Raw genomic sequence first — 18,910 nt, 5'->3', positions numbered from 1 at the left:
ATATTCTTATAGGTAGTCACTTGTCGTCTGTCTACAAATGTGCCACTTTTGGATCTCAAATTTTGTCCATTAAGGGCCTGTTTGTTTGGACTTATAGATTATACTATCCAGCTTATTTGGTAGATTATATAATCTAGCTTATTTTTTCTGGATTAAATAAGCTGAGTCTTACTGTTTGTTTGCCTAGCTTATTTGGCCCAGCTTATTTGTCCTAGACGTGTAAAGACAACAATGCCCTTAGCGTGGGGAGCCAGCCAGGGAGAGGGGCGCGTGGGGAGGGGAGGAGGGAGTGGGCTGGTGGGATCCAATGGCAATTGCGGGTAATTTGCTCCTCTTTGCCATGGGTAGTGGGTCTTTTGGGTAGAAATAAATTGAAATAAGCTCCACTTGACTAGCTTATGAGATTATGGTGTTTTTGACTCTAGATTATATAATCTGAGCAAATAAGCTGCCTGTTTGTTTCCTTTACAGATTATTTAAGTTGGTTTGTATAATCTACAGCTTATTTAAGCTCAAACAAACAGGCCCTAAAGAGCCATCGTCCACTTATGGTACAATCATACAATACACTCAGATATCCTAATGGCAACCTGCCTCCAGCCCTAGCTGATCCAAACCTAACCTCAGTTGATCTTTTTTTTTTTCACCCTTGTAGCACTAGCAAAGAACTCTGAAGGCCACAAGAGTGAAAGCAGTGCATGCTGGGCTGCCGACAGAGCCCTAGCTATCCTAGGTTGGAAACACAAGTTGGGGAAAAAGTAGAATCCGGAGCTTGTTTTTGGCACACGAGACAAGATGCGAGGACGGACGTACCCAGTCCCAACCTCCGAGGTATGAAAGCAGCAATAATTAAGGAAAGCCCTTCCTCATAATCCAAACCGGACCCCGCCTTAATCGCCGTGCCGCGGAAGCAAAACCCCCTCGAATTCAGCGGGCTGTTCCCGCGAGAGTTAATTACTCCCCACGCCCTCCCCTCCTCCCCCCGCGTCCATCCGGAACCACGATCCGCGGCGCCTGGTTGGCTGGGCCTGGCGCGTGACGCCGTCTCGGACGGACGGCGACCCCGACGGCGACGGCGACGGCAGTTATGGCGGAGCGGCGCGACGGGGACGGCGTGCGATGCCGGCGGTCTTTGGGGGGCGGACGAGGCCATGTCACCATGTGGGCCTCCGTAGCTCGTTCAAACTGTGCGTGGTGAAAGCCCACGGGCACGGGGTAAGAGCCCAGGCGGTGCCGGGTTATTTACGGGGGGATGCCACTTCTCTGCCGTTGCGTCTTGCGTGCGCTGCGCTGCGCCCCGCGCCCGCCTGGCGCCTGCGCGGGAAGGTGTGGCGCAGGATTTAATTAGGGCAAGGAGCCTCATGGGCGCACAGTTTACGCACGCTCTGCGATTGGTGTCCGCCCAATTTTTAAGTACCCTTTTTTTCTGTATTTTAAATGTGGTTTTTAATTGCTGGTGGGTGCTGCTCGGAGCCTGGGACGGCACCGCCGGCATCAGCATGGTACGGGGCAAAATCGTATGCGGAGCTGTCGTCATCCCTGACGAAAATGCACCTCCAAACCTCCTTCAAAGCGCAATCATTTTATACTATTAAAAAAGTGCAACCATTTTACTATTAAAAAAGTGCGACCATTTTACGAAGAAGAAAAATGAAGGACTGCTACTTCTAGTAACCAATTTTGAAGCAATTCGAAAAGGCTCGAAAATCTTCTGCGGGACTGAATCTGAATGCTGCCAAAAGTCCAAAGATACGCTGGTGCGCCATCCGGCTTTACGGGCGGAGCAGGTCCTGCGCCTCCATTTTGGATCCATGTCTCTCACGAGCGGGGCAGCGCCGCCGCCATGCACGCCGGCTGGCGCGCGCCAGGCCGCCCGAGGATCGGACGGAGCCCCAGCGACGGCGACGATGGCGCCCGGCCGCCTGGGACAGCACGCGCGCACGACGGGCGCGCCCACACCGTGCCCGACTGCCCGTGCACCCTGCACGGTCTCGGCCAAAAAGGAGGTGTAAAAGCTGATGACTGTGACCGACTGACTACCCGGCAAAGGTCAGGCCGGTACTTCTCGGACGGGTTTTGGTTGACGCTCTTGTCTCTTGTTCCTCTTCCTCCTCGTCGTCGTCGATCGCTTTTCCTTCACACTCGCACGTACGGTGCTCTCTTCAGCCTTTGCGCAGCACGGGGTTTGGCTAGTGGAGCACGTAGTTACTGGTGCTCCGTACATTGGTTTTCACTTTTCACTGCCCTCGTCGCGTACGGGCCCGGTGATGCAGTGAGAGCAAATACGCGTGGGGGTGCTTCAGCAGGTCACACTTTTGCTTGCTTGGATCCGCCATGAAATAAACGCTAGGACCTGCTTGTTAACCTCGATCGACTGACTTCAAAAAATCTCTATCGACACATGGCCCGTACTGCTACTAGTGCGGTCTCTTGCTGCATACGAGATTTTTTTTGACAAATTGCTGCATACGAGATCGGGCAAGGTTCCTGCTGTTTCATAAAGCATTCGAGTCCATGACAAGGCTGCTGCACTGTAGCAGCGATGCGTTTCCAGCACAGTGCATTTTACCTACCATGCATCGTACTTTTGCTAGTACTAGCTATTTACTTGCATGACACATCGTTACTCTTCTCTCTTTTCTTCTTTTTCTTTCTTTAGTAAAATATATGAATGGCCATTGTACTTATCAACATGTTTCAATTTGACTATCAAAATCAGAAAAAGTGTAAATTATGGCTATTAGACTTGTTGACGTAATTCAGTTTAGCCATTCTACTTAGTAAGCTGTGTAAATCTAGGCCACTGGACTTGCCTTGACTAATCTAATATAACAATTGGCTTCTCAATACTACACATTTGGATGATGTGGATTAGGTTTGACCATGTCGTACCATCTACCATGACTGACATGGATTGGGATATCGTTTTCTTGTTAGGTGTATAGTTATAGGCTTAAGAAAATCAATCTCTAATTGTTTACTGCATTCATTGCACTTGTCCTCTTATTTCTATTCGAATATTCTATCAGCCCATCTATTTTTCCATTCATTTTTGCATCAATGTTAGAGCTGTCTCAACAGTGAAGAGCTAAGAGAGCTCAAGCTGTGGTAAGAGATAGATAAATAGGCGGGATATGCAGGTGAGTCGGAATCATGGTCAATAAGTACTGAATCTTGCCTCATATCACCTACTCCGCATGTGAAATGTTAGAGAAGAAAATTAAAAGGAAGCAAGGAAGAGGATGGTGTAAAAAAAATAGGACATCAATAAATACATGTGACCTGTGATCTACCACATTGCATGATAAGAAGCGAAAGTCTACTCTACATCATCTAAATATGTGTGGTTAACCATTAATGAACCAATGACCGTACTGATATAGTCGGGCAAATTTAATCGCTATGATTTATATTTTCTTAAGTATAATGACTAAACTGAAACATGCTGACAAGTACAATAGCTATTCTTGTATTTCCTTCGTCCTCTAATATAAGTTACTCTAGCAATTCTAAGACATATTAAATAAGAGAACAAAAGACGCATATACCCTCCGAGAGCTCTTAGTTTACCAGCCATAATTAAAGTTATTCCTAATATTAAGAAGGGGAGAAAGGAATAGAAAAGGTAAGTATGCAGCTAAGAGTTAAGAAAAATTATATGATTTTCTTTAATACTTTTTCAAAAGTTCTAGAATATCTTATATTATTAATATCCTATATTTCAGAATGGAGAAAGTATTTTACTCTCTCCTTTTTTTACCGTGGAGCGCTTTAACCTCAGCGTGTGCAACGAGCTGTACACATACTATGCTCAGAGGACACACACTTCGTACAATATTAGTAGTATTTACCTTGCATCTTTTATATTTATATATATATATACACACACACATACTCGACCCGATCCTTCTGTCATGGCAGATGCAATCGGACAACCGACCATGATGATTCAAAAAAAACTGACGGTTTATTTGCAGGTACACACGACGATGGCCGGTCGGTATACAACATTTAATTTACTGGTTTGTTGGCGACGAACCACTTGCCCAGGGGCCAGGGGGGCCATCATGGATAACTCATCATCATGTATGTTTTGCTGTACAAGGTACAGAGAAGTAGGTGGTTAGCAGTAGATACAGGTTGGTGGCACGTACTCAACAACCCTGCCCGTGCGTACTAATTACCAAAGTTTCCTTAGTAGATAGTAATAGTGTGTATATATATATCATCAGTCTTTAAGCTAATTTAGTTAAGAATACGGCCACTAATAACAATACACTTGGTCATTGCACTACTATAGAACACATCATCCTTACTGGTTATCTTTAATAGTACATATTGCTGGCTGCGGTAGCCTGCACAGACAAATATATTCATGTGATGCTTATACGAGGCAGCATGAATAGTCAGAATAATAATTTGTAAACTGAAAATAGTAAATAAAAACTCTAGGTCTGGAGGGTCTTGCACCTCCGCGCTACCCCAATATTCAGTTTTTAAACCCATGAACTCAGGCAATCCCTGCTTACCGTCCCACCTATGTGTTGTTGTTGCACGCAATAGGTACCTCCTTTGGGCATTTGTTGTCTAAAGCTTTGTTCCACTATTTGAAAATCTGAATGGCTTTAATTAAAAAATCAACTACAAAAGTTGTAGATCTAGTAGAAACGTACAATTTTCATATAAAAATTGTCTCCATCTAAGTTCATATGCAAAAGTTATGAGCTTCCTAATACAATTTGAAAATCGAATTGCAAAGGTAGAAAATTACCCGACTCGGCTCTATCTGATAACGCTGAAAATATTTGTGCCTGGAACCGACACGAGTAATCTATTATCTATGGCGGTTATTGTTGAAAGCCGCAGGATCCTGGAAGTTATTCGTTTAGCCAACACATGACTTATCCGTGCTACCTCCCAAATGGCCGGCACAGATGAGGTTCTCCTCCTTTCTCATTCTCTAGTAGAGTACAAGGCAAGACATGTTGTTGTGTACTATTATGTGCAATGTACTCCATCTGAAGGACTAAAATCAATGTCAGGACGTACTAAGATATTGACGCTTCGTAATAACACACCTGGTGGTACCGTGGCATAGTAGGGATTCAGGGGGTATCTGGATCAGAGACTAAACTTTAGTCCGGATCACATCGAATGTTTGGATACCAAATAGAGGGATTAAACATGAGCTAACTATAAAACTAATTTCATAAGCATGGTGCTAATTCATGAGACGGATCTATTAAACCTAATTACCTATCATTAGCACATATTTATTGTAGCATAATATGGTCAAATCATGGACTAATTAGGCTTAATGCATTGTATGGCGAATTAGTCTCCATTTATGTAATTAATTTTGTAATTAGACTATATTTAATATTTCTAATTAATATCCAAACATCCGATATAACGGGATTAAAATTTAGTCCGAGCGAACCAAACAGGCCCTCGCTACTAGCTATCTACTTGGATGTAGGACTATACAGTGTAATCAGAGCTAGCTCCACCGAGTTGTATATGGCGATTCATGATGGATAAATTGTAGGCTTCCGAGATGAACAATTTATCGCTGGTCTCCAAGCGAGCATACAGGACAACCTTAGGGTACGTGTAATGCATGTTGCTTAAGTTTCACGGTAAACAATTCAGGAATGACAAATGTACAGCTACTTCATGTACTCTATAATCAGATCCAGTGCAAGTTAAACTGGACATGCAACGAGGTGGATCGTTGCATGGATTCTGAGATGAGCGTGTTGCTAGAATCCAAATAAACATGCATGACATGTGACAACTTTGGGGTACGTGCAATGCACGTTGTGTTAGGAGGTAAGCAGTTTGCGTATGGGACAAATATATATGGGAAAGCCAATTATAAAACGGATATCTGAGTGTTTTTTCCACTCCACATTTGTTTTTTTTCCCTCTCTACCTTATGTAATGCGGAGTGTCTTCTCCACCTCCATCGAGGCTCTAGCGAGAAAGGTGGCAGTGGCAGGGGCGGGATCAAAGGAAGGACGATGGCTGAGCGGGCCAAGGGCAGGAGGATGGTGATGAGTGGGGCTAACAGTGGGAGCGAGTGGCAAAAGAAACACATGCCGGATTTTGGCAGCAATGGATCCAAACAATAGAAATCTATACATGTTTTTAGAAAAATGGAGTAAGAACCATTGTCAGTCAAAGTTTTAAAAGTTTCCAGAATTTAGTCAGAGTGTTAAGCACTTATGACCAGCAGCAGTGCTTGAAATTGGTAGTTCTATTGCAGTTGAAGTGGACCCTAGTTTTGTCTAGACTAGCTTTCATGGTTGCCTTGTTTAAAACCAACCCATCCTCGTTTGAACCACTGTCATAGACGCTTAGACAAAGACCTTGCAGTTTAAATGGGTTCAATATTGGTGCGATGGCAATCCATTCTCCTTTTGTTCCATTACTAGGTGGCGTTGATACTTAATTATGTTCACGAGGAGCTGCTGTCATGTCATATAATCGAAACAAATTTGCTCCTTGGGATAAAAAAGAGCTGTCCGGGTACCGTGAATAAAACCAACAACTTGCACCAAATCTGTGGAGGACCAGTAAGGCAAGAACCAAACATGGTGGGAAGCACACCATTTTTAAAACCCTCTAGGCCTTGGCAGCCTGTACATTTTGAACCACCTACACATCCTATGCTCCAAGACAAAATGCCTAGCTAGGCTCATCTTCTCTCAGGTCACGTCGCCATTCAGAAGTACACGTGACCACAAAAAACGGATAAGCGCCCGCGTAAACCCTAGAGGCCGTCTCCCCCGCGTCGAGCCAAGGAGCCTGTAAAAAGGTCCAGACAAAGCTTTTGGCGAGCAGCAACAGAGACCAGATCGACCCTGGGGATCCAGCGGCGGCAGCCAGCAACTGCAACATGCAGCGCTGGGCCGCCGCAGCCAGCAGCAGCTGGAGCGAAGCCCGCCCTGGACCACGTCCACGAGGACCATGTCACTAGCTGAAGGGGACCTGAGCCCGCCACGAGCCCACGAGCCCTCTCTGAACCTGCCAGGTGGTCCCCACCCGGGACAGCCTGCTCGTGCTCGCCCCACGAGGACACACCCTGGGCGGCATTTACGCTACTCCGGGGGACTTTTCGCCGGCCGTCCGATCGGGAACCGACGGGCGGGCCGCGCTGGGCCCGGGCCTCCGGTCCCAGCGACCGGTTTTTAAATGCGTTTCCTCATTCGGGCCGTAGGGGCAGAGATGTTAATCAGGTGGAGGTTGGAGGGCGGAGCGGGAAATCCCAGCGATCGACGGCGATCGGGGCGCGCGGTGGAGGTGGAAGTGGAGAGGTAGTAGTAGACTAGTAGTAGCTGAGGAGGTTAGCGCGGAGCCATGGAGGTTTAATTGCTTCGGCGCCCTGGCTCTTTAATGGCCACTCCTTCCAACGCCTCCGCTCCGGCTCCCACGCGCTCGCCCTGAGCGCTAGGGTTTGCGCTCGGCGCTCGGCGAGGAGGCGAGGCGGCGGCGGCAGCAGTTTGTGAGGGCCGGAGGTCGTTTGTTGCCGTCGCGTTCTCCGGTGCGTATCCCATCGCCCCCTTCGGCGCCGCCGGTTTCCGGTTCGCTTTCTTCGTTTTCGGGTGTTTCGATTTCGTTCGCTCGAATGGGTGCTGCAGAAATGCAATTGGACGGTTTTGTTTCCCCAATTTTTTTTTCCAGCCGTTCGTTTATGGAAGGAAATGCTGAGCCGAATCTCTCATCGCGTGTGTTGCTCGCGTCGCATTTGGGGGGTGGGGATTTTCCCCTCGGGGAGGAATTTTCGATCCGGTCTTGCTTGCTCCCACATGGAGAGAGGCCAGTTTCGAGGCGCGAAGCGCGGCGAGATCTGCGAGGACTGGAATAGTTTGCGATGGTGGGATTGCTGCGGCGTGCCGGGAATCGTGTTGGCAGGCTAGGCGGGCGGAGGACGAGGCGGCACTGTGCAATCTGACCCAGCAGCCGTCAAAGCCGAGGGGGAGCGAGCGGGGTCGCCCTTCCCGGCTACAGTGGCGGCGAGGACGCTCGCAGCGCAGGCGCGGCGCAGCGGTGGTGCCCCGCCACCGCTGCGCCGCCACCGTTTGCGGCCGCCCATAAAGGCTGCGATCTTTCTCTCAATCCGCGGCCTCGGGCGGGTCGGGACCCAGCGCCACCCAGCCAGAACAGGGGGAAAAAGGCCGCCTCCTTTTACCGCAATCATCTTTACTGGTCTCCGGTCGTGTTGCTCGCCTTTTTGGTTCAGCCTGCCAAGCTAAGCAGGTGCAGCGTCGAACTCTGGTCGCAACTGCCAGCGGCTCGGTACTCGCTCCTATCGCCGTTGCCATTAAAGTTCCCCGGCGCGGTTGTTGTGTTGTTTGTACTAGGCGGGCATCACTTCCAGTTCGCTTTAAGCTGCTGCTGCTTTGGCTGCTTCTTCTTGGGGTTGTTGAGTTCTTGCTTGGGCACTTGGGCAGCTGGGCTGGTGGCTGAGCGCTTCTGGATTTGTAGGCATTGCTGGTTCTCGAGGGGAAGGAGATGATGGTGGGCTCTTCCCAGCAGCAGCTGCTGCAGAGGAAGGGGAAGGCCGTGGATGAGAAGGGCGCCGCCACAGCTGCGGCGGCGGAGAAGGTGGTGGTGGCCGTGAGGGCGGCCACGAGGGAGATCTCCACGACGGCCATTGTCTGGGCGCTAACGCACGTCGTGCAGCCCGGCGGAAGCATCATACTGCTCGTCGTCATCCCGGCGCATACCTCTGGTACTGTTTCCTTTCCTTGCGTCCCTATGGCAATCAACTGTTATCTGCTGCTGTGTTTTGTTTCCGTATTTAGCTTTCGTGTTTGCTACACCAGGACACCAATAAGTGTTCTTGTGCACGTTTGCTTGCGCTACTAATCATACCCATTTTAGTTTCATTCATCACCTAATTTTGTGGACTTTGTTCAGTAGCGTCGTCAACTTTTGCCAAGGTTGTGCATTAGTTGCCTGAATTATCTGCACTTCTCCTTCATTTCAGGCAGGAAGTTCTGGGGCTTTCCGCTGTTTGCGGGTGATTGCGCTAGTGGCCATAAGTCGTCTATGTTGGATCAGAAATATGATATCTCAGAGCAGTGCAATCAAATGATGAATAAACTTAATGTGTATGATATAGAGAAGGTTTGAAGCTGGATCTACTGCTTATTTATATGTTTAAATATCTCGTTGTGTTTAATTTACTTCCATTTCTGTAGATAAATGTGAAAACTAAGCTTGTTTCTGGCTCCCCTTCTGGTGCTGTGGCTGCTGAGTGCAAGCGTGCACAAGCAAGCTGGGTTGTGCTAGACAAGTAATGGTCAACTCCTACAACAATACTTTCTTGAACACATCATACTTTCATTGGTTTATGTTTGCTTAATTCTATATTGCTGCTGCTCAGGGAGTTGAAGCATGAAGAGAAGCGTTGTGTAGAGGAGCTTCAGTGCAATATTGTTGTCATGAAGCGTTCTCAGCCTAAAGTCCTCCGCTTGAATCTTGTGGGATCTCCTGATAAAGAGTCTAAATCAACCTGTACAATTCCACCTGTGTTGGATGGTTCTACTGGTAAAACCGCTACTGATGTTAAGGAGGCACGAAGTTCAACTCGAGGACCGGCTGTAACCCCAAATAGCAGCCCAGACTTGGAGACGCCTTTTGGAAGTACTGAAGTGGGAACATCCTCTGTCTCAAGTTCAGATCCTGGTACATCTCCATTTTCTGCTTCTGAAACAAATGGTTCTCTGAAGAAAGAAGTGCAAACAACAAAGGATCAAATTCAGCATTCAGATGTCAATATTTCTGATTCTGACAGTGAATCACTGAGCCCTCCTGCAACTTTCTCGCTTCAGCCATGGATGGCCAACATTCTACAGGGATCTGCATCCTCAAGATCACTTGGAAAAGGTCCAAGGAAAACTCGTACTGCAACTGCGGATGCTTTACTGGAAAAGATCTCCAAGCTTGATCTCCTGAATGAAATTAGTGCCATGAGATGCAGGTCAGACTTAAACTTCCGTGGAGATGTTAGGGATGCTGTCTCATTGGCAAGGAATGCGCCTCCTGGACCACCTCCTTTGTGTTCAATATGTCAGCACAAGGCTCCTGTTTTTGGAAAGCCTCCTCGGTGGTTTACTTATGCTGAATTGGAACTTGCAACTGGTGGTTTCTCCCAAGCAAATTTCTTAGCTGAAGGTGGATTTGGGTCTGTTCATCGAGGTGTCCTTCCTGATGGCCAGGCAATTGCTGTTAAGCAACACAAGCTTGCAAGTTCCCAGGGTGATGTTGAGTTTTGCTCGGAGGTGGAAGTTCTTAGTTGTGCACAACATCGAAATGTTGTAATGCTGATTGGTTTTTGCGTTGAGGACAAAAGACGTTTATTAGTTTACGAGTACATCTGCAATGGATCATTGGATTCACATCTTTATGGTAAGAACATTTTCTGTTGCATTTATGTATATAGAACTGTTAGTTTTGGTTATGGTACTTGCTGTCTGCAAGTTCATTATGCACCTAAACTACTTTTGTGTTCCTGAATTTTTTTATTTCTCTCCCGACTCTTTCTGTTTCAATTGTTTGCACCAAGAGTCGCACAGAGTTAGTGATGTTGACATAAATCTGTCCCTTAAGCTATTCTTGAAATATCATTCAGGACGTAATAGAGAAACATTGGAGTGGGCATCGAGACAAAAGATTGCAGTTGGTGCTGCTCGTGGGCTGCGGTACCTTCATGAGGAATGTAGGGTTGGCTGCATAATCCATCGTGACATGAGACCAAACAACATCCTTGTCACACATGATTTTGAACCACTGGTATGGTCTATTTCACTGATTGGAGTGTAAAGTTAAGCATTGTTCTTGTATCTTTGGCATTAGGCTCCTTTCCATATATAGGTTAAAGTTTCTGTATCCAATACAATGATCTGGCAATATTTATATTGACTGATGGTGGAGTATAGTTGCCATTAAAATTTTGTGATGATAGTTTGGGTATTGTTATTTATGGAGGCCAATCATCTTTCTTTGCTATTATACTTCTCTGCATGATAGGACAGTCTTATCTTGTGTGGATCTTCTTTAGATTGATCATATATTGTCTGCTGAACTCTGCTATCATCCAATCTTTTTTTGTGGTTCCTGTTGACCTCTTAATTTCATGGTATGATTGTAAGCTCTGCAATAATTGCCCGACAGGTTGGAGATTTTGGCCTGGCACGATGGCAACCTGATGGTGACATGGGTGTTGAAACAAGAGTCATTGGCACATTTGGGTAAATATTGAAACTTAATCTATGAATATATCATCATAGGCAGTTTCAAGTTTCAAGTGCAGCTAACAAGAGAACTTTATGACTTCCTGCAGTTATCTCGCACCCGAATATGCGCAGAGTGGGCAAATAACAGAGAAAGCTGATGTGTATTCTTTTGGGGTTGTGTTAGTGGAGCTTGTCACTGGGCGGAAGGCAGTTGACATTAACCGACCAAAGGGGCAGCAGTTTCTAACTGAATGGGTGAGTTAACTTATTTGATCCAAATTTCTTTCGAGTCAAGTCATTTTTGGATGGATAAGATACTCGATGCTTTTTTGAGGATTTTATATGTTCTGATGACCTCCACCCTGTGTACAGATAAACTTGTTTTATGCAATCTGCAATCTGTAATTTTGTGTTCAACTCATAATATTTGGATTGCACCAGGCACGCCCTTTCTTGGAGTCTTATGCAATTGATGAACTCATAGACCCGCGTCTGGGGGACCGCTACTGTGAAAATGAAGTGTATTGCATGCTGCACGCGGCAAATTTGTGCATAAGACGAGACCCACATTCAAGGCCTCGCATGTCCCATGTTAGTGACACCATCTGCAACTCTTTCTCATTCTTTTAGCCACTGATAAAACTAGATTGTGTATGCTTACCCCTTAAAATGTCTTGTGAAAGGTTCTTCGCATACTTGAGGGTGACATGGTCGTCGATTCTGGTTCTGTTATGGCCAGTAGCGATTCTGGGAGCAGGAGCTGGAGAATGCTGAACGAACAGCAGCATTTCCAGGAGTACAGCAGCCCGGGTCAACAAGATTCGCAAAGAGCTGTTGATGGGAAACGCTCCTACAATGCTTTGAGGGCCTCTTGGGACCGAGACAAGCAGAGCATCTCCAACAGATATTAGTGCTACTCCCATAATGTAGTGAAATGGAGATGTTCAAATCTGTATTATTCCCTGCCCCTACCTCCCTGTCTTTTTTGTTGTTCTTTTGCCTTCACTTCCTATTCCTAGCAATGGTAGGCTGAAAGCTTTTGCGGGTACATTGTGCCGGTGTATAGTGGAAATGGTAATAGGTTACAAGTATATTGAGCTCCGAGGCAGCTCTTGTTTTGTGTATGATGTTTCGAGGAAATGCGATGGCAAATTGGCCGTAGTTGTAATGGTTATTAGTATTCTCAGTAGCTTGATCATATCCACAAGGCAATGGTTCTGTAAAGATTTCATGGTCTTTGCTATGATCACATTAGATTCGATGCTTGATGATGTATAGAGACTGGCACACTAGATTTCGGTTGACACAGGGAGCAATTATTCGGGATTTGGATCTCGACGTGATTGCTACACTGTTGCGCACACTTTCTTGAAAGTGGCGCTGTTGCACATACAGACGTACTGACATACAGAAACCGGGTGGTATCTCCACGCTGTTCTTGTCAGTCGCGGTGTTGCGTCCGTCGTGCTACAGGTAACCCCGCTGGTACGCAATAATGCCACATGAAGAGTGGTTGGCCTCACAGGACAGGGCCAAGTCAGCCGCCCAAAATTCCAGGATTTACCATCCAAAATTCATACAGCGTGCGCCAGAAATTGCTGCCCTACACTGTACGCCTGTACCCTCCCAAACCAGCCGGGCTGCCACGGCGCCCCCTACCCTGTACAGTGCCGCACTGTAACGGCCGCGCCTCGCTGCAGCAGGCGGGCAGCCGCAGGCAGGCAGGGGCCTCCCTGCTGCCAACGGCGGAAAGATGCTGAACATGTAGCGCCGAGCTCGCCCTGGCGCGATGGATGGACGACGGCTGCTGGCCTGCTGCCGCTCGCTCTGCCTGTTTCTGCGGCTGCGGGGGCGCTGGGCGCTGGCCTCGCCGCAGCACCTTTCAGGTACCCTGTCAGGGATGCAAATTATATATATATTTTGGATATTTTGATGTAAAAGTTGATAAAATAAACTATAATAGCATTTTGTGTAGTGTAAATAATTTAGAAGGAAAAATAAACTAAAATAATATAATATTATAATTAATTATCTGACTAAAAAATAATATTGAATACCTACTTGCATCTTTTAGCGGAGGCCGGCGTGACGTCGAATGGGCACATCACGCGCCGGCATCGACTGCCTGCCAGAGCGTGGCTCATCATTGCCTGGCGTTCCTACGCGCCGCGTCAGACGATGGCCGGCCGCCGGGGGCCACGGCATCGGCATCTCCTTGCCGCCGTGCGTACGCCGGCATGTAGCAACTCGTGTAGTGCTCCGGCTAGCTGCCGGTGGCTGGGCTGGGCTGGCTGGCTGCGACTGCGAGCAACGGGAGGCCACCAGGCCACTGTGCCGCGGCGTGGTGGTCCGTGCACGGGCGCGCGGGGCATGAGCGAGCAATCATGGCGGAACAGGGGGCGCCTGGGCTGGGCTGTTTCTGTTTGACCGGTACGGTGGTCGCGAGAAGAGAACTGGCCGGACCGGCGGTCCAGCCGTCCTTGGGGGCGTGCTACTGCTGTGCTCCGAAGATATGCTACCAGCTAGGAGGGTCTGGTCTATTGGGACTGTAAATGTGCTTGGGAATGGCAAATGGTTAAGAAGGAAAACTCGGTAAGAAAAGAGAAGAACGTTGATTGATTGTCTCACCTAGGTACGGAGGGTCTATCCGCAACGAAGCAATATTTGGGGTCCGTTTGCCGCCCCAAGATCGCCGCGCCCCATGTCTGGCTGCGCCATACTTTGTGGCGGGCAAGTCGCTCATTTAACTTTTAGCAAATCTTTATAACAAATTCAATGGATAAGCACCGAGAAGAGCCCTAATCTAAAATTTGGCGCGTCAAATCTTTGGATGTAAAACAAATGGTGGCCTAAGCGAGTGTGGCATGCCGAAATTTTGACATGGCGAATTCCGGACGCGAACCAAACATGCTCTTGATTTGGCTTTTGGTTTACACGACCAGTTACAGCAAACGCTTGTCAAAAGATCTTTTTTAACTAATTATGTAGGGGATTTTGGTCTGTAGTTAGAAAATTTTTGTTGTCTTAGTTTATGGGTAGTTTAGAGTTTTAGCTAATAACTGGTTTCCTAATAATAGGATTGATTTTTTACTTACTACTTTGTGTGCTTTTTTTATTTTTCATTATTCCTTGGCACAATTGCAAAAATCTACACCATCCCTCTTCACCATGGTTACCCTATGCTATGGAAGGACCCACTCTCACTTCAGCTCTTATACACGCACCAAGTATGGTTGCTGTGAGAATTTTTCTTCTACCTCTACTATGATCACCTTCAGTTAATCGGTGTCGGGGTTAGCTACCACGTCTATCCCAAAGAAAGACCTTCAAAGGCTAAAGAAGGAATCAGCCAGCCCCTATCATGCAGATCGGCCCGCTGAGATAGGAGTACGACCGCCACCGGCCCATCAGGCGAAGTGGCAACCCGGAGGCCCGACGGTCGATCCCCAGGCATGTGGTGCCTCCCCAACCCGCGACAAGTCCTGTGGAGTCAGGAAGCCAGCGCTGATCTGGCAACCGTGCCAGACCCCTCGGACCCTCGTGAAAGGCGTGGGGAGGAAGGAGGCACTAAATGCTCCTCCCCGTGTGACGTGCATGCGCACCCCCCGCCTGACAGCCGGGGTAGGGCACCGCCCGTGGATCGGAGGATTAGCGGGTGCATCCCGATCAGCCGGGCCACCATGGCACCGCGGATCCGCAGGCATGCCGGCTGCGCCAACCCCATCAGATTGACGGACGGGCCGTACCCGGTCACTCTCCACCATCGGGCGTAGGGCGAGGCAGGCACACTGAGCTAGCAGGCCCCACCGCGTACCATCGTGACCAGGAATGGGGTGCCTGGACCGCGACCCCTCGCAAGGGAGGTCGATCCTGCTAACGGGACAAAAGGCCCGCCCCCGACGGATCGTCGCAGGCGTGCCACAAGTACAACGGTTACATGCCCTGCTACGGGCATGTCAGATAAGATCGAGGCCACGTCGGGCGCCTTCGCGAAACGGACGAGCAGGACTTGGCTTCAGGATACGAGGAAGTGTAGCCGACCAAGGGCCCCGGACGGGACATGTGTAGGGCTGCCGACATCTTCACCGGGATGCCAACCCCGGGGTGAGACACCCCTTCTCTCGTATTGTAGCCCAGCCCACCGGACTATATAAGGTGGAGCTGGGTCTTCTCTCGCTCTCCGAATACTTTTCGATCCACACATACCGTTTGCAAGCGCCCCGTTGTAAGCACCAGCATTCGAACTCAAGGAACACGAAGAACACCATCCATACTGGATGTAGGGCAGTTGTCCAAACCAGTCTAAACCCTTGTCTTTGAGTATTAGTCATCGAGCTACGGAGAAGAGTGGCACTAATTTACTGGCCGGTGATCAAAATACCGACAATCGAATTGAACAGAGACCATCTCCAACTTTTAAGATTTAGGGTTTATTTTATTTAAAAAATCTAGTGCTGAGGAAGCTTTTGCTGAATGTTCGGTGGCTGTTAGTCTTTTGGAAAAAAAAATCAGGGCCTGTTTGCGTGCCAAGGTCACCACGCCGTATGTCTGGCTGCACCACACTTTGTGGTGGACAAATCATCATTAGACTTTTAGTAAATCTTAGCGACAAATTCAATGGACAAGCACGGAGAAGACGCCTAAGTTAGTGTGGCGTGCAAACTTTTGGAGGTGAAACAAAAGGTGTCCTAATAAGTGAGTGCGGCACACCAAGTTTTGATGTGGCGAGTTCCTAACATGAACCCCTTGATTTATCTTTCATGATCACTTTCAGATAATCAGATTGCATGGTTGATTATAACTCTCTGAGACCATTTTAAGTAATAAGTTTTAGCTCTATGTTTTTTATTTTAAAATCTAGTGTTGAGGAATCTTATGGCTTATAGACATCTACCTTACCTTGTCTTGCACCTTTTGCACTAGAGTCTAGAGGGGGACCTTGAGCCCCAAGGCAATATATCGCGCTTGGTTAATGTAAGTTCTTGCTCTCGGAGTTTCATATCCCAAAAGTTTTTAGATGTACCTGCTCCATCGGCCTGGCTACAAGAGAAGATAAAGCCATGGTGTTGCTTTGTAATTGATATGGATCACATTTCCTATCCATCTTTGGAAGGATCTAGGCTTCATATCTCCCCCTCTTTGATATTAGTGCGCTCGACCATACGGTTAGGCTCATCTTCCTCCTCATGGTTTTCTTTGCTCCCGAGTGCCGACCACCACTGTTGCTTCCGTGCGACTATTGAGAGTTGGGGTTTTTAGGATGGAGGTAGGAGGTTGTCCTGTGGCTGCAGGTTTAGAGGGAGGCATATGGCGGTTGGTTGATCCACCGGTGGAGGCGGGTGAGACAACAGGAGCCGCCGACCATAGATAGTGGGAAGACAACCAGATGGGAGGTGTTGGTAGCGAGGGGGACACCCTCGATTAGCGACGATGGAGATGAGATGACAATGATGGGCGCAAGGTGGCGCGGTGAGGCGGGAGGAGCCGCTGGGTGCATATGGAAGAGGAGAAGAGAAAGTGCGGGAGGCTGCTACTGTTGATCGATAATACCCCCGGAAGAGAGATGTTACAACAGCCCAACACCCTCGGAAGGGTTCGCTCCTTATTACCGTTCTGAAGCCCTTAGCTCTATTACCAGGTTGTTACCACGAAATCCTAACTACAGAAAAATAGACCACGAAAACACCAATAAAAGCATAGCTAATTGTATTGCTTCATATTAGCTTGTCCCATCATGTACAGGATTCACCGTATTTATAAGGGAGCCAAATCTATACATCTAGCGCATGCATTATGCCCTTTTACCCCTCAACCGTTACATTCCCTCAAATATTCCGGGGCTCCACCGTAATTTCTATCCTGCACCCAACTACTTTACACCTGCCAACTCGTACTCGTCTGCCTTCAAGCTTCGTTTCCGCAGTGAAGCCCTTTCCACCCTTCGGTCTCCATCCTTATCAGCATGATCGTCTTCGTCTGCGAGCGGTCACCGCCTTCGGAGCCGATGGCCTTCGGCGCTGCACTGCGACCGCCTTCATTCTCTCCTGCAATCATTAACCAACTCGAGAACCGGTTAAAACCCCACAGACCCCTTCAGTCTGGTGCCAAAGGTGGCTTCCCCAACAGCCGCAGCACCAGAGAATGCATGTGTAGTAATGGAGGGGGCTCGTTGTATGCATGTCATCAGAGGAGAAGAAGGTGGTGGAGTGGGCTGCAGGTCAACTTGGAAACTATTGTTGAGCTGGTTGTGCTGGGCATCAGAGGAGAAGAAGCTGGTGAGATGGGCTACAGGTCGACTAGGAAACTATTGTTGGGCTGGCTAGGCCGTGCTTTGGGTGCTTTCCATCTTCCCTAAGATAGAGATAGGAAGTCCTGATATGGGCTGGGTGATAGCTTGGAGTCTGGTGTGGTGGCGGCGTGAATTTGCAGCATTGAAGGCTAAGATACTAAATACAGACAAGTGACAAGTGGTAGCAATTCACCTGTACTTGATCTGGAACCAGCTCAGACTATGCTTTTGTGCTTTAATGACCTACATGCCCATACCAACATCAACGTAACAACAACTGTAAGTATAGCCAACTAAGATCTGCTATGTGTGTACATTGGAATCAAAGTATTATTGTGTAACAAGTGATTACCAGCTTGATATAAAAACGTCTATACCAACTGTTATTCTAATTCCACAGATCAAATTATTCAATTAAAAACAACACAGTTCAACCCAACCTGGGTTGTTTGTTGGCCAGCTCTGGTTCAATTATGATTGCATTCGACATGTGAAAGGTAAAACAAAACCTCCATAGAATATCTTGTACAAATGAACATTTACTTCACTTTCTAGCCATTTTAAAATTTGAATCCACATGCCAACTATTACACTAAGACCTATACAGTTCAAACTAACCTGGATCTTTTTTTGGCTAACGCTCTGGTTCAAACGTTAACATATTCCACATGTGAAAGGAAAAAATGACCTCCACATATATTTTGTATGAACGTTAACATCCATGCATTAATTATAAAAAATGACCGTTGCTCAACTTTCGTCGGACCCGGCCTGGACTCTCTCTATAAGAGAAACACCGCGCTAGGGTTAGATTCAAACTCTACCACTCCCTCCCACCAGTAATAGTTTATCTCATCATTTTCCCCTATGGCATCGTCTCGTAGCTTCTTCTCCCCAAAGTCCATCAACTCCTCCAATGGGTTTTCCACCACCAACCATATTGGATCTGGCGGTCATAAGCTCTCGATCTACCAACAACAAAGACTGCTGTTGGAAGTGCAACAACGCAATACCATGGTGGAGAAAGGACGTCTCCGGCAGCCTCGTTCTCTTGTGCCTACCTTTTGCATTAAGGTATGAATGCAGTTTCACCATATTTCACTATATAAAATTATCCCTATGCATAAAAATTTATGATGCACTGGCCATTTCTATTTCAATCTCTGCAGGATGTTCAGAATTACCACCCTTCCTATGTGAGTACAACACATAGGATCCCATCTACGATGCTGCAACCGTATGCCATAGATGGAAGGGAACGCATAGGGGGCTCTTCACCTACAGCAAACCCAACTCGTTTTGGTGGTCATGCACAACCAGTAACAACGATCCATCTCGCCATGCCAAAACATGTGTCAAGCGGCACCATTTTTGG

The 18,910-nt window shown here is 47.6% G+C and overlaps 1 protein-coding gene across 1 annotated transcript; it reads left to right on the top strand.

The window, feature by feature from the left end:
- The first annotated feature begins 7,348 nt into the window (after positions 1-7,348).
- LOC112894067 (inactive protein kinase SELMODRAFT_444075-like) lies at positions 7,349-12,470 on the top strand. Its single transcript, XM_025961650.1, has 10 exons — positions 7,349-7,546; positions 8,491-8,737; positions 8,996-9,135; positions 9,210-9,304; positions 9,395-10,419; positions 10,643-10,803; positions 11,185-11,261; positions 11,354-11,501; positions 11,688-11,837; positions 11,930-12,470. Exons 2-10 carry the CDS (start codon positions 8,518-8,520, stop codon positions 12,155-12,157), a joined length of 2,244 nt encoding a protein of 747 aa, XP_025817435.1. The 5' UTR covers positions 7,349-7,546; positions 8,491-8,517; the 3' UTR covers positions 12,158-12,470.
- Positions 12,471-18,910: the final 6,440 nt, after the last annotated feature.

This window comes from Panicum hallii, chromosome 5 (genome assembly GCF_002211085.1).
Source record: "Panicum hallii strain FIL2 chromosome 5, PHallii_v3.1, whole genome shotgun sequence".
Taxonomy (NCBI): domain Eukaryota; kingdom Viridiplantae; phylum Streptophyta; class Magnoliopsida; order Poales; family Poaceae; genus Panicum; species Panicum hallii.
The sequence above is the reverse complement of the archived record's forward strand: the minus strand, read 5'-3'. Positions and strand labels throughout refer to the sequence as shown.